Genomic DNA, 17348 nt, shown 5'->3' on the forward strand with positions numbered 1-17348 from the left:
AAAATAGACAAAATAATTTAATCATTCAAACATACACACACAACCAACAACATAACCATAGCTGAGGAAAAAAAAAAACATAATCAAAGATGAACAAAATATTGCTTTTAAATTTTGGTACAAGGCTACCAGTTTTGAGGGGGGGGGGAGTTGATTACATTGACCTCAGTATTTCACTGGTACTTATTTTATCAACCCAAAAAGGATGAAAGACAAAGTTGGTTTCAGCAGGATTTGGATTCAGACAAAATGCTGCTATGCATCTAGCCTGTTGTGCTAACAATTTTGGCAGCTTGCCACCTTACAGTTGAACCAAATATGAAACTGAATAGGAAGAAGCAAGAATATAGTCAAAGATAACCAACCAAGAATATAACCAAATCATGAAAACCATAGAATGAAACTGAATAGAAAGAAACAAGAATAAACCCAGAAATGAAAAACTAAGAATAGACTATACAAAAATACACACTAAACAATTATATATATATATGTGTGTGTGTGTGTGTGTGTGTATACTCAAGTCTATTGCACTGCCAAAATGCTCTCTTTGAGATAGCATGTTAGCAGTATTTTGAGCATGTGTCTGTGTGTGTGTACAGCAGACTTCTACATGATTCCTGCTGATGAAATTCCACTCACAAGATTTTTGTCAACTGTAAGTTAAAACAAAAGATACTTGTCCAAGAATCCACACAGTGGGACTGAACCGAAAAACCATGTGATTATGTGTTTTGGTTTTATATCATTTCACTGTAAATCATTGAAGCTACTTTTTCTTAAGAACCATTTGTAAAACAAGAGAGATGATGTGTTGAAAGAAATAATTCATTGAAGATTCGGTACCTTTCAGTTTTGAGAGCTTCTTATCTTGATATTCTGTGATCAAGGCAGTGTGCTGCCAGAAACGTTTGCATTCCAGGAAAAATGCCTAGTGGTACTTCGTCAAAAGGTTACTAGGGGTTCTGTGAGAAAGAGTGAGATAAGCTAATGCTAATTTCATGATCGTAATATTAATATACATGCACAACATATTATTGGTTATTGTAATATTGTAATATAAGCAAGGCGGCAAGCTGGAAGAAATGGTAGCACGCCGGATGAAATGCTTAGCAGACGTTAAATGACGATGATGATGATAATGATGATATTTCATCTGTCTTTACACATTGAGTTCAAATTCCACCAAGGTCGACTTTGCCTTTCATCCCTTCGGGGTCAATAAATTAAGTACCAGTTGCATACTGGGTCGATCTAATCAACTGGCCCCCTCCCCAAAAATTTCGGACCTTGTGCCTAGAGTAGAAAAGAATATTCTGTGATGAAATTCTAGTCAAATTTGGTTATTAACGAAAATGGCAAAAGTTTCTGATTGTTTTATTCACAGTTGGGATTTGAAAGTGAGGGAAATTGGTTAGCAATGTCAAAAAGTTGACTTCCTTGGGAATAGGATGCTCTCACTCATTTGGCACTCCACCATTTATGATGAGGAGGGTTCCAGTTAATCCGATCAATGGAACAGCTTGTTCATGAAATTAACATGCAAGTGGCTTAGTACTCCACAAACACTCCCTACTCTTAACGCAGTTCTTAGGGAGATTCAGCATGAAACAGAATGTGACAAGTCTGGCCCCTTTGAAATACAGGTACAACCCATTTTTTGCAGCTGAGTAAACTGGAGCAATGTGAAATAAAGTATCTTGTTCAGGACACAACACACCACCAGGAACTGAACTCACGACCTTATGATTGTGAGCCAAACACTCTCACCACTAAGCCATGTGCCTTCACTCTCACCTATTTAGTGATTTAGATGTATCCCTAGTGAAATAGTTCTGGAGTGCATTGTTTAAATGCAAGGAAGGGTAAGACGGATTAGAGATAGAGATATAGATGTAATATCGCATACTAGAAAAACCCTACTGTTCAACAAAGGTTTGGCTTGGATCAAGCAAACTGACCAGTAGGCTCATTTGGCATGTGAATATCTGCAACCTCATAGGATTATATATACTGGACATATTAACAAAGAGGTTTTCATCAGTCCTTTTTGGTCTATAAAGAGATGATGGTTTAGCTATCTCTAAGGGCACTAACAGAGACACCCTAGATGAACTATGGAAGGGCCTGATTCCCATGCTTAGCTCCATTGGTCTTAAGATTACAATTGAGACCAATTTTACCACTCGATTTGGGTATCTGTTTAAAAAGGCCTCACTGCAAGAAAGAACCTTCCAAAAGGTGTCAAGAGGACTTCAAACCTGTCCTTAAATAGAGATTTTTTATGCTGCACCCCACCCCCATTACAATGAGGCTCTGATGTCCAGTGGGTTTTAAGGACCACATCTCCTTTATACCGGGACCTAATTCCCACAAAAGAAAGCATCATTGTAAGGTCATTTGGTTTTCCCCACCTTTTTCACTCAACATCAAGATCTGCATGGAAAGGATCTTCCTTAGATTAGTGGACAAGCATTTCACACAATCCCATAGGTATGGACAATGATTTAATAGACACGACTTAAGGGTTTCATTCAGCTATAACATGCAATTAAAAGTCAAAGTCTATATAATGGTTAAACTTCTTAATCACTGATGATTTTGTCCTAGAAAGACCACAGTCATAATAGTTAATTCAGTCTCCTTAAGCTTGGACTGACTTTCTCCCCATAAAGCTAAAAGTTATTGAAATACATCTGGAAAGGTCCTGCTGCCCAACACACAAATTTCCTAGACAACATCCAAAAAGAATGCCATCTGTTTGATTGGCAAGGAATCTTTCACCAACACATTTAAGTGTTGTCTTCTCTCACTCTTCTTTTTCTGTCAATACTACAATGTCCCCTGCTCTTCTAAGCTCAGACTCACTGCATCCAGACTAACCCCACCACTGCACATACATTCATTAGTGAGTCCAATTCTTTCTTCTCATAACTTCAAACCTCTAGGATTCCTTACCTGCCTTCATGCATGTGTGTGTCTTCTTTCTCCATAAATGTTCAAACCAAATACAAAACCCCAGAGGGCCTATGAAGGTCACAGGCAGTTCCTTCTTCGCTAAGACAGTAAATTAAAAGATTAGTGCACACGTGGATTTAAGTATCGAATTTAGGGAAAGATAATCTTATCAGACAGAATTGCATTTTGAATTTGAAGTCTTAATCTGGCAATGATTAGACAACGGACAATACTTAACGAAATTTGAGAGTAATGATAATCGGATCTTGAGGATAAACGGCATCATATTGGTAATATGCATGTACGTATGTATGAATACATGAATGTGTGCACGTATGTATTGTATGAATGAATTGTATGTATGCATGTATATATATATATATATATATTGTATGAACATATGTATGGATGATAACACGTATGTATGCATTCACATACGTGTGTGTGTGTGTGTGTGTGTGTGTGCATCTGTGTGTATGTATGCATGTATGTGTGAGTGTACGTATGTGTGATTGTGTGTAAATGGAAGTGCACGTGCGCGCGCGTAGCAATTTATAAACAAGCTGGAGTTCTTCAAATTCAAATACTTGTGGATTTTAAACAAGGAAATAAAAAAGAAAACCAAAAGTACACGCACTTCTAATCGAATCACATGAATTAACGACAAGTCACAAGTAAAAATGTTTAAACTTGTAAAATGTAAAACAAAACAAACTCGAATATAACCTGATGAATTTGTCGATAGAAATATATCGCAATTACTGCACTAGTTGAATGAATGACACTATTATTTAAACGAGCTAAATTGATGTAAGGCTAATTGTCGAATGTGGCTGATATAAATAAACATCAGAATGCGACTAATTAATGAAAAGTTTATTTATTTATTTATTTATGAGATCAAACAAATCCGCTGTAACGTAAAATAAGAGACGATGAGATCAATACAAAAAGAAGAGTGAGAAAAATAGAAAGGAAGTTTGAGATCGATAGAAAAACTGAGCAAAGAGTGTGTGAGATAAGGCGTGAAGGAAATGACAGGTAAAACAATAACCCATATCACCAGCAAGGTAAAAAAAAAGACATATTGGCAAAAAAGAAAGTGTAAGAGAGACTAATAGAAGAATAAGGTGTACGAATTTGTAGATGAAAGGGAGGAAGAAATGAAAGAGACAGAGGAGAGAGATAGAGGAGGGAGAATGCTGGAGAAGGGGTGAGAATAGTAAGAGAGATGAAAAACGAAAGTAATAAGAGAGGAAGAGCGAGAATAGAGAGAGAGAACTGGGGTGATGCGGGAATAGTGAAAGAAAGAGATAGGAGAAAATTAATGAGGGAGAAGATGAGAGAGTGAGTGATAGAGAAAGATAGAGAGTGACTGAGAGAGAAAGTGAGTGAGAGAGACAGACAGATAGTGTGTGTTAGAAAAGAGAGAGATTGAGAGAGAGTGACAGGAACTGGTGTGTTTTAAACAGGAAGAGGCAAAACCTCGTCTGTAGTTCCTAGACTGCTGCTACCAACTGTAATATTCATAAGATAGACAACAGTTGGAAGACATAAAGACTCCTCCTCTGTTGCTGCTGCTGCTGCCGCCACCACCACCGTCACCATCAACAACAGCACTGACTTAGAAGAAAAAGAAAAAGAAACAAATAATAAACGGTGCACAACAGAGAGAGAACAAACAAACACCAGCGGGAACTAATAACAATTATACAGAGGCAGACAGAAAGAAATTGAAAATTAAACCGACATGTCAAGTGAAAGTGTCGAGACCATCTTTCTGTTCGTTCCGAACCTGATAGGTAAGTTAGAAACATGTGAATGAAACATGTTGGAGTTTTATTGTTGAGTTGTTGCTGAATGTTGTTGGTGGTAGTTGTTGTTTCCAGTCTTCATTACATGGTAAACAAACCATATTGGTGTTGTTGCCTCGATACATATTAAATGTTTGTTTATATTAATTTTGTCAAATGAGTTGGATGAAGGTCAAATTAATTCACTTACATCGTTTCGGTTAATTGATATTATCCCTATAACATTTTATTCCTATAGATTCCATCACAGGATTCTACAGAGAGAGAGAGAGAGAGAGAATATAAGGAAGTGTACTTATATATATATATATATATATATATATATATATATATATATATATATATATATATATAATTTAATAATAAGGGTAGAAATTGATATTAATCAATTAAAACCAGTAGATGATTCGGCATCTATTTCTAGCATATAGGAGTCCACTTTTGCTGGTCATTCCTCTTATTTTTGTATATATATAAATATATATATATATATATATATATAAACACATATATTCGGTATTGTTTTAGTCTGTTGGCACACACATACACGCACAATGTTTTGATCTGTTCTCTCTCTCACACACACACGTGTATGTGTGTGTGTGTGTTTTGATAATCAAAATTAACGTCTTTCTTGATTTCAGGCTGGCTTCTGTTGATTTTATTTTTAACAGACTTAAATGGATGTTTTGTGTAATAATAATGATAAATACGGTGTCAGTAATTGAACTGAACAATGGTAACTTAATTTATTCTTGATTCCACAAACATCCCCTTTTAAAGTAAGGGGTTATGTGTATATACATATATATGTGTGTGTGTGTGTGTGTGTATCAGTTGATTTAACAGCAGTATATAACTGGTATATTTATTGATTTCCAGTACAACGAGAAGTTGAATAAAACGAAATATATTCAGTTTTAGTTTCATTAGTAATAATTCATTAACGTTCTCTGTTTTTAATCTATCGACACCATTTGCAGAATATTTGGAATTGAATATTTTACATGATTACTGTAAAAATGGTGATTTTCGACTGTCTGCGAGTTGCTATTATAATTTATTCAATGTCAGATTTGTATTTGATAACATTTGTTGATCTCTAAGCTCATTTTAAACTTACTATTTTCAGTTTAATCTAATATGATTAATCATTAGATGGATGGATGATAGATGATGGATGATTGATAGATGGATGATTGATAGACAAATAGATGGATGATAGATAGAAAGACAGACAATATGAGATAGATGTACATGATTTCATCTGTTGAATATTTTGTGGATTCATTCATAGCTAAATACCTAAATATTTTACACACATTGTGTTTGTATACATGAATCTATCCTCTGTCTCTCTATTTATCGATCTTTCTGTGGATATTTCGATGTTAAATATTGTTTGATATGGCTTGGACATTTTTTTTATAGATAAGCAAATATACATATGCGACGGAATCGACTCAAAATTGTTGATATTTATTTTATCGACCATTGTAAATCATCTAGTTCGATGCTGTACTCTGGTTTATCATCTTCCATGCTCTTGTATCATTTTGCTAGAGTTATTTTGAAACTAGGTATCAAAATAGTATTGTTTCCTGTATTGTGTATATCGATAAGCCAAATACGCATCGAACTGTTATTGGGCTGCGAGATTTAAATGGATTAGATTCAGATGTGGTGATGATGATGGTGGTGGTGGTGGTGGTATATGTGTGAGCGCGTGTGAACGACAGGTAGTCATGGCCCGAACAAGTGATTATTTTAATTCTTTTTTCAGTTGCACTGGTTGGTTAATCTACCATATCTGTTAGGTTGGCCCATTTACGTTAACACACCCTCATACATAAACACACACGTAGTTCTGGACTGGAATTAAAGCCCTATATATATATATATATTATAATTTAGGGTACTTTCTGGTTATTTTTTACTTTGTTCGTAGTATGATGAAGATACGTTAAATTGTAAACATACTACAATTTAATATATATATGGGTGGAAGGTATGTAGGTAGGTGGGTATACATGCACAAACACACTATTTTAAAGAATGGATTGTGACATTGTATTTTGTATATGATGATCATTCCCTTTTTTTACTGACTTTGGAGGACAAGAAAGATCTGAGAAGAAGAGGAGGAGGAAAGTCCAGGGGTATGAATTTGTGGGGACGAAGGATTGGATAGATTGGTTAGTGCAAGGAAAGAGTGGTTGGACGCATCAAGGGTAACGAGAGGTGGAGACAAGTGGGACGGGGGTTGGCTGAGTGGTGGAGGTTCGAGACCAATCTGCTCCAAGGATCAGAGATTATTATAGTAATGTCAAATTACGTAAAGGATTCGGCACAGCATACCTGTGGGCTAGGGGCTGGAGTGTGTCCGTTATGGAATTCCAACCAGTCAAGTGGTCCTTTTGGGTGCGAATCACGATGTCAGTGTGTGAATGGGTGGGAGGTTGCAACATCGTCCCAGATGTGGGTGCAATAGTCTATTGTGGATCTCACATGAACCTTATAGAACGTCAACAGATGTTTGGGAACCGAAATATTTTCTGGTCTTGAAGATAAGGGCTAGTTTTTTTTTTAATGTAGTCCTAGATATGCTAAGAATGAATTTTTACCAAAACTGACCCTCACTAATAGTGAGACCCACATTTGGATCGACTGTGTGGGCTCTTGCTGAGAGCTGCTCATGTTTAGTGTGTATGGGGGCTATGGTGCAGAGGTGCTTTCGTAATATGAGTAGTGTTTGAGGGCTGTTTATTATTTTCTTTTCTGTTAAATGAGACAAACTTGGCATAGTCCCATTGGAGATTGAAGATCTCTTTATGGAATCAATGCAAGTTTGGCATGTGGCATATAGGTTGCATGTATATGATGCATGATTAAGGAAGTTTAAAGATGAATGACAGGTTGGTCATCGGCAGAAGAGTGGGCCTTTTTGGATGTGGCAGTAAGAGATTGGTGCATAGAAAGGAACCAACACCAGAATTGTTAGGGAGTAGAACAGTAAAAGCTTTGTTAAGACATATTGTAATGGTGTGATTTATTGGAAACTGCTGATTCAAGAGATAAGGAACCCATTAGGAGTTTTTAATGGAAGATTTGCTTGCCAGATATGGTTGAAGGCTTTGCTGAACTTCTCTCAAGCAAAATCCCATTGTTGGACAACATAAGAGAATTGGTCTCCTGTAGATCTGGCTTTGCATAAGCCATATTGATTGTCACTGGAGAGAGAAATTCAAGGTGTTGAAGAATGTCTTGTAATGGCTGTCTTCATTTCCTTAGAGATGTTTGAGGTGAGAGTAACAGGGCAGTAGTTGGATGGGTCAGAAGGGTTACCTCTCTTTGGAATACTGAATCACATTTCTGAATGTCATTGTATATCCTTGAATAAAGTGAGAGATTAGAGTTTGGTGAGTATAAGAGCAAGTGGGACAATGCAATGTTTGAGTGTAATGAAAGAAACATTATAAGGACCAGTGGATTTGTTTGAAGCAGCTGGAATTTTTTCTTCACTTGGCTTGTGTATATAAGTGGGGTGGAGTGCCTATTGGAATAAAAGGGGGTAGATTGGCTAAAGTGTGTAGAGGTTACATTCTTGAGTCATACTGAGTCATAAGGGGCTGGTTTCCCTGTTTTCCCACCTGAATGGGACGCCAGTCCCTCTCAAGATTACTCATTTTTGCCAGCTGAGTGGACTGGAACAAAATGAAATTAAGTACCTTGCTCAAGAACACAACACGTCACCTGGTCTAGGAATTGAAACCATGATCTTATGATCATGAGTCCTACACCCTAACCACTAAGCCATGCACCTCCTAAGGTGTGTAGAGTAGAAGTGTATGCAAAATGGGCAGAACAGGTAGAAGCTTTCTCTATGAAGGTACAACTTACAGAGCCATTGTTGTTTAGACGAGGAGGAAAAGAGGATTCTAAGGTTGGTGGAGATCCTTTTGGCAAGGGACCAGAAGGATGAGTTACAGTTTGGGAAATGGGGGAAAGTTTGAGGGTCTTGTGATACACAAAGGCATCTTTTGCATATCAGACTAGATAAGTATAGTATGGGGCTGGAATACAAAAAGAAGGTGAATTGTTGTAAAGAGATGGGAAGAGCAAGGAATTCAGCTTCTGAGATGTCTGTGAGATTCCTAAAGAGTTGTGAGTATTGAAGTCACCAAAAAGGATGACTTCAGAGAAGGGAGAAGAGAGACAGAAGAAGTCCTTAATATAGGAGAACTGGTCAAAGGGTTGTTTATGGTGTGAGTAGCTCAAGGAGTGATAGAGGAAGATGTACTTAGAAGGAATAAGAGAGGGGAAACTTTGAACCAGAATAACTGGAAGTCATTTATGCCAAAATCTAAATGAAAAAAAAGGAAAATTAAGATTAGTTATATGTAGGTAATGTATCCTCCCCTGGAAGACATGATGCAGACCGTAAATCCCGTACAATCTCACCTGCTGTGGGTCAGTACTTCCCCACCAAATGAACTCATGGCCACATGGTTGAGAAGCAAGCTTTTTGACTACACAGCCATACCTGTGCCTGTATGTGTATGTACACATGGAGCAATGTCAAATGAAATGTCTTGCTGAAGAGAAAAAACACATTGCCACTCTGGGAATTGAAACTACAGTCTTGCAATCATGAGTGCAACACCCAAACCTTATTTGACCTCGTGCCCTCTCTCTCTCACACACACACACACACACACACACACACAAATGATATATATTTATATATGTGTGGTATGTTTGCTTCCCAACCACATGGTTCCAAGCTCAATTGCATTGCATGGCATCTTGAATAAGTGTCTCCTACTATAGCCCTGAACCAACCAAAGCCTTGTGTGAGTGGATCTGGTAGACAGAAACTGAAAGAAACTCAGCATGTGTATGTATGTATGTATGTATGTATGTATGTATCTGTCTGTCTATGTATAGTATAGTATAGTATAGTATAGTATAGTATAGTATAATATAGTAGGTTGAGTAAAAAGTAAGCAACATCTTGAACCATGAAGAATTTGTACTGGATTTGTGCAGAGATTAGAATTTTTGTTAAGCATTTTTTTGCAATTGTCTGAAAATACAGACGTAGACTTGCTCAAATACCTCAATAAATTAACATTAATATTTCTTTTGCCATTGTTATAATCATCTGAAACGGAACTGTCAAAGCACAATATTTGAGCAATTTTGCTGTTCAACTTCAAAATAGGACATAAAGTAGCTGAAACTGCTTGCGATATCAACGAAATGGTTGGTGAGGAAATGACCAGTGAGTGGTCAGCTTGAAAATGGTTTAAACGATTTTGCAGTGGAGACCTGAACTTTGAAGATCGTGAGTGTAGTGGACACCCATCTGTCATCGATAACAGTCAATTATAGACCATCATTGAGAAAGATCCATGTAAAACCACTCGAGAACTGGTAAAAGAACTTCAAGTCAGCCAGAAAACAGCTGGCAACCATTTGCATGCGATTGGAAAATCAAAAAAGCTTGATAAATGGGTATTACACAATTTGAAGAAAATCAGAAAATGCACAGATATGAAATTTACTCATCACTTTTTCTCCATAACCAGACTGTTCCATTTCTCAACCGTATTGTAACTTGTGATGAAAAGTGGACTCTGTACAATAATAAAAAACGTTCTTCGCAGTGGTTGGACCAAAATGAAGCACTTTCGTAGAGGTAGTTGCATTGAGATGGGGAGATAGCTTTTTCTTTTTAATTCTGGTTAGGTAAGATATGAAATTGTCTGTACAGCTATAATTTACTTTGAGGTTGTATCTATTAAAAATTTTGTGTAAGTTATGGTCACTTGAGAAGTGTCTGTTTATTACATTTACGAAGGCTCTGGCAATATTTGGTTCTAATGTTTAAACTTTTTCTTTTTCTCCTAACATTTAAGTGTCCTTGTTGAGGGATGTATTTTATCCTTTTGCTAAAGTCACTTCTTCTCATGGTTTCATCATCAAATATAGCAACACAGTCAAAAATTTCCGTATTGAATAATATTTTTGATACTTTTTTTTACTAATGTTACAAGTCCTTGAAGATGTTGGGTGGGTGAAAAGTAGTTTTATTAATGTAATGTATGATCTTGTTCTATTTTCTATAGGGGCTGTAAGTTTCTAGTACTAGGACCATAGTGAGGTCTAAAATGTTTTCTATGTTACTGTTTGTACTAAGAGTAATTCCGAGGACAAAGCTTTTAAACTCATCAAGTCTTTTTTTTTTATGTCATTCTAATTGGTACCCATTTTTATTGAATGGTGTTGTAAGATCATCATCTCAAGACAATCCTAATTCTATAAAGTTAAATCTGGATATTGCATTGTCTAAAATAAATAGACCTATAAGGTTGCAGATTTCTGCTCAATCATAGCCTCCCATTAGAACATTGAAAAATTCTGGTCCATTATGTTTTACCCAGGAAATTTTGTCAAAAGATAGGAGTGACTTTCTGTTATGCATAATGAAATCTATGTCCAGGCCTGAAATTGTGACATACCTGCAGGCAAAATTTAAGGCTTTTATTAATAAGTTCTCAGCGATAGAAAGGTAAAAATCATATCAAACCAGTCTGTCTGTCACCAAGGAATATATATACACATATATTTGTGTGTGTGTGTGTGTGGCAGATGATAAATATTCCTGACAGGCTGTGATTGTGGAACAGCTTTGCTTGTTGCATAAAGCAGTGACAATATTGGCAGTAGTTACAACACTACAACTCTCTCCTCCTCCTCCTCCTCCTCTGAAATCAGTAGAGTTGGTCAGTTGTCAATCAATCCCACTTTTACTATTTAAAATGTCAAACATCCATCACATTTCATTTGTGTAATATCAATGAAATATTAATTGCACAAATTTTAATAACAACATTCGTTAATGGATATGTGCAGCTCTTTACATTCTGAGTTCAGATTCCACCAAGGTGGACTTTGCCTTTCATCCTTTCAGGGTCATTAAAGATTAAGTACCTGTTGAGTACAAAGGTCAATGTAAATGATTAACACCTTGTTGCCAAAATGAAATTTGCATTAATGGATATGTGTGTGTGTATCTGCTTCTATGTAACCCTGACCACCATCTCTGTCATTATACATTTTCTCTCTCTCTCTTCACCACAAACTTCCTTTACCTGTCTACCCCTACCTATAATCTTCTTATTTCTCATCTACCTGCAGTGTTGTTATACTGCTACTCTTTACTCTTTATCTATGGTCATTTATCACAGCCTTTCCTGAGTCAATTCTAATTTTTATCAGCTTCCCACCTGCAACTCACATTTACCAGCTGTCTCACCTCTACCCTTGCCCACCATTCACTATGTTCACCTCTATCTCTATCTGTTTCTCATTCTCTCCTCACACTCTTCCCAATCTTTCCTGTTCTCTCTTACACTCACCTTCTGCCTTCAGTACACCCTCACACGTCATCACCATCATCTTTACTTCTTTCTCCACCTGCTCCCACCTGTCCTTACATAATACAAGATAGTCATATATCTCTCCAAGAGCAACACACATCTACCATAATTTATCTTCTCAACACCTCCCATAAAGCCATCTCTGTCTCTCTCTTCTACAACCCCACTCTGTTGAAGGGGCTTTTTTTTTTTTTATATCTTGTGAGTTAACATGGTAATATCATCTGTACCTGTGTCTCAAAAAGAAGCACTCAGTTACACTCTGTAAAATGGTTGGCATTAGGAAGGGAAGCATCCAACTATTGAAACCATGTCAAAGCAGACATCGGAACTTGATGCAGTCTTCCATATTGGATCCTATTAAACTGTTCTACCCTTGCCAACATGGAAAGCTTAAATGATGATATGGTGTTAGGAAGGGCATCCAGGTGTAGAAACACTGCCAAATCAGATTGGAGCCTGGTGTAGCCATCTGGTTTCACCAGTCCTCAGTCAAATCGTCCAACCCATGCTAGCATGGAAAGCAGATGTTAAACGACGATGATGTCAGTTTTGATTATTTTGATTAACACTTATCTCTCAACGTTTTTAGCCTTGTGCCTTAATCAGAACCTAATGATGATAACAAGGTGGTGAGCTGGAAAATCATTAGCACATTGGGCAAAATACTTAGCAGTATTTCATCTGTCCATATGTTCTGAGTTCAAATTCTGCTGAGGTCGACTTTGCCTTTCATCCTTTTGGGGTAAGTAAAATAAGTACGAGTATAATATTGGAGTCAATGTTATTGACTATCTCCCTCCCCCAAATTCCAGGCCTTGTGCCTATAGTAGAAAAGATTATTATTATTGTTATTCAACATTTGGTAGTTTCAGGCAAGTTTCTACTGCACCACCAACTACACCTTCATGTTGCTGGGGTGTGTGCAGCATTGTGTGCTCTTTTTTGTTGTTGGGAGTGTGAAAACTCTTCCTGGTATTTTATTGTGTCAGTTTCTTTCCTTCGTGGGGTGTGCTGCATTCTTTGTTGTACTAGTGTTTGTATTGTGAATTGTGTGTGGATATCTAGCCTGTTGGTGATAGTTTATTTCATTGGATATTTGCTATATCGAGTGTATCTTGTGTTTGTGGGTTGTTTTCTTTGGGTTGTATTATTTAATTGATGGTGTCTTACTTAGAATGTGGGCTGTTCCTAACAGAGCTATCTTTTTGAATAGTGTGTAGTGTTGAGGATCCAGGTGTAGCTTCTACATTTTTGTTCATATCTTTTATTATCATTCCCACTGTACCAGTTATTACTGGTATTGTTTTCACCTTTATGCCCCACATCTTGAATATTTCAATTTCAAGGTCTTTGCACTTTGACAATTTCTCCACTTCTTTTTGGACAACATTTTGGTCAGAAGGGATTGCAATGTCTATCAGTAAGCAGGTGGATTTTTGTCTGGGCAATTAGTTTTTATTTCTTTCTTTGAACAGGTATTGTTGCCTGGTCATTGTCATTTACTTCGTCTGGCACATGTTTATACCTTTTCTTGTTAGTTTTTATGTTTTAATGTTGGTATATTGTTCAGTGGATAAAATTACTTACTCGGTTGTGTCTGTATATATATTCAAATTTGACAAGGACTGGACAGCCAGAGACGATGTGGTTGACTGTCTCATTGAGCTGATTGCACATTCTGCATTTGGTATGAGATCCTGTTTTCATTATTTTGCTTTTATAGTTGTTCGTAGTGAGGCATTGGTCTTGTGCCGTGAGAATCAGTCTTTCTGTTTCGGCTTTTAGTCCAGAGCTTTTGAACCATTGTTGGCTTTTACTTAAGCTCACTTCCTCTCTGTCAAGCCTTGCAGGATATTGGCCATGGAATGACTTTTCTCTCCGTTTCTTCTTTAGTATGTTTTATAATTCTGTTTCCATGTTATTTGTTTGTCTCTTTAACCATTTCTGTTATACTGTCATCTGAATCAGTGTAGTTTGCTTCTGTTTTGTATTTTGTTGCCTCCTTGTGTGTATAGAGAAAAGTGTTTTCTTTTTCACATGTTGCTTTATTACATGTGATAGTCTTCCACTGTTTGTACTTTTCTAGTCCAACTGTTGTTATTTTATAGTAGTTCTCTATCTGTGTCCGGCCATGGCCTCCTTTTGAGCTGGGTAGATATATTCTTTCTGTGTTTGCTTTGGGGTTGTGACTTCAGTCTGCTGTTAATAGCTTTCTGGCTTTTCTAAATTTCTCAATTCACTGATATTATTATTATTGTTGTTGTTGTTGTTGTTCTTCTTCTTCTTCTTATTATTATTGTTATTATTATTATTATTGTTATTATTATTATTATTATTATTATTTTATTTTTTTATTTATTTATTTTTATTTTGGTTTGGTTCAAGTTCGGTCTTAGCCCTAGTATGATTTATATGGATAGTGGGTTACGACCCATAACCTTAAGTATCCACAAGTTTTCAGCAGTCTTTCAAAGTGCTTAGAACACTACTGATAATCCTTGCTGTCCCAAAGAAACAAACTTCCTGTAGGAGCTCTACTGGGCATTCCATTTCAATCTCCTCCAGCCATTTGTCTACGTCTTTGCTTACCGTTCCCAATGCACCAATTATTATAGGCACCACCTTTACTATTCTCATGCTCCAAATTCTTCCTATTTCAAATTTTAAGGGACTGTATTTTTTTTGTTTTTCTTCCTCTTTCTTTACAATCCTCAAATCAAATGGGCATTATTATTATCATTCAACGTTTGGTAGTTTGAGGCAAATTCCTACTGTATCACCTGCTACACCCCTGTGTTGCTGGGCTGTGTGCAGCACTGTGTGTTCTTTTTTTATTGTTGAGAGAGTACAAACTCTCCCAATATTGTATTGCGTCAGTTACTTTTTGTTTAAGCTGTTGTTATTGAATTGATATTATTATTATTATTATTATTATTAGCAATAACAGCTGTGGGTTTCTAAAATCGTTGGAGCATCAAACAAATTGCCTTGCTGTATTTGTTCAGGCTTTTTAGATTATAAGTTCTTGGCCATCTGATTTTCAACGTAACCTTTTTTTGCCAAGTACCTCTATTCTAGTCAGGTAATGAGGTTGGTATAATTAAATAACCCCTCCCTTCCTCAATTTGTTGGCTTTACACCTGAATTAGAAACAATTATTATTAGTAGACTGGTTCCCAAGCACCATCTGAATGTAGTCGATGCCAGTGCCCCCTGACTAGCTCCCATGCCGGTGGCACATAAAAAGCACTGAGTGTGATTGATGCGAGGGCCACCTGACTGGCTCCTGTGCTGGTGGCACATAAAAGCACCCACTACACCCTCGGAGTGGTTGGTGTTAGGAAGGGCATCCAGCTGTAGAAACCTTGCCAGATCAGATTGGGGCCTGGTGCAGCCACTGGCTTTCCAGACCTCAGTCAAACCGTCCAACCCATGCCGGCATAGAAAACAGACGTTAAACAATGATGATGATGATGATGATGTTGATATTTCATATGCTGTGAAAAATATGATACTAGAGGAACCAAGATAGATAAACAAATCAACCATAATAGTATCTCAATGAATACATTAAAGCATTGTATTCTGATTTGTACCCAGCTAATACATGATTCTTGAACTCAAATCAAATATCTCCTGTTCTGACTTTATTAGATCTTTTTTTTTTTTTTACTTGTTTCAGTCATTAGACTATGGCCATGCTGGGGCACCGCCTTGAAGAATTTTTAGTCAAACAAATTGACCCCAAGACTTTTTTTTTCTTTTAAGCCTGGTACTTATTTTATCAGGGAATGTAAATGCACCAACACCGTTTGTCAAGTGGTGGTGGACACGGACACACACACACACATTTATATACAATAGGCTTTGAGTTTCTGCCTACCAAATCCACTAACATGGTGTTAATCAGCGCAAAACTATAGAAGGTACTTGCCCAAGCTGCCATGCAGTAGGACTGAACCTGTATATTATTATTGTTAATAGAATGGATCTAAATTAAGAGTGATGTGATCAATACTTTGTTCTAAAAAAAAAAACACACCTGTGTGATTGGAATTCTGGATATTAAGAAGGAATCTTTTAATGCATGTGTCTCCCAAAATGTTTTCAAATAATAGAATAGAAAATTATGTACCTGTGTATATATACTGGCATGGGTGACATGCAAAAGGCACTTGTGCTGGTGATACATAAAAGGCACACATTACACTCTTGGAGTGGTTGACATTAAGAGAGACATCCAACCAAAACAGACTGGAATCTTGTGCAGCTCTCCAGCTTACCAGTTCCGGTCAAACTGTCCAACCCATGCCAGCATGGAAAATGGACACTAAATGTTGATGATGATGATATCTGAATAGAAGGTAAAATTATGTATGTCTTACTATTGCTAATAATGATAATAATGAATAGCATTATGTAATTGAAATTGCATTTTACTAATTAGCAATATTGACAGCTTCTTTCTCTGTTTTGGTTCTTATTTCCTGCTTTTTAAATTTTTTACAGATTATGGACGAGTTGTGTTTGCCTTTGCTGCATTTTACTTCATGCAAACAAATTATCAGCTAGCAGCTTTCCTTTATCTTCTCAGTGGATTTTTGGATTCATTTGATGGACATGCTGCTCGAGTTTTGAATCAAGGTAAAGAAATATTATCTCCTTTTCAAGCTGTTTATTTTCATACATAATTTAAATATTAATTAGAAATCATTGTTGCATTAATAAAGAAAAAAAAGCTAAGATTTTCAATTTATTTTTATATTGTGCATTTTCTGAAAATAGCATCATTAGTTATAGGTTTCCGATGCTTCCAGTCATTAGTTCATTACATTTCCAATGCTGAGAGTGATTAAGGAGTGTCCATACAAGTTGGATGGAATAGCGAGTTCATTGCCAGTACTGCTGGACTGGCCTTCGTGCCGGTGGCACGTAAAAGCACCCACTACACTCTCTGAGTGGTTGGCTTTAGGAAGGGCATCCAGCTGTAGAAACTCTGCCAAATCAGATTGGAGCCTGGTTGTAGCCATCTGGTTTCACCAGTCCTCAGTCAAATCGTCTAACCCATGCTAGCATGGAAAGTGGACGTTAAACGATGATGATGATGATGATGAAGGTATCTTTAGGT

General features: G+C 36.8%; 1 protein-coding gene across 1 annotated transcript in view; it reads left to right on the top strand.

Moving 5' to 3' along the window:
* The first annotated feature begins 4369 nt into the window (after nt 1–4369).
* The window catches only part of LOC106868977 (CDP-diacylglycerol--inositol 3-phosphatidyltransferase), a 22471-nt gene continuing 9492 nt past the window's right edge, over nt 4370–17348 (top strand). The window contains exons 1-2 of the mRNA XM_014914460.2: nt 4370–4760; nt 16730–16864. Coding sequence (XP_014769946.1) covers nt 4709–4760; nt 16730–16864 — 187 coding nt within the window. The 5' untranslated portion in view covers nt 4370–4708. The remainder of the gene's footprint in view (nt 4761–16729; nt 16865–17348) is intronic.

The sequence above is a fragment of the Octopus bimaculoides genome, chromosome 16 (genome assembly GCF_001194135.2).
Source record: "Octopus bimaculoides isolate UCB-OBI-ISO-001 chromosome 16, ASM119413v2, whole genome shotgun sequence".
NCBI lineage: Eukaryota > Metazoa > Mollusca > Cephalopoda > Octopoda > Octopodidae > Octopus > Octopus bimaculoides.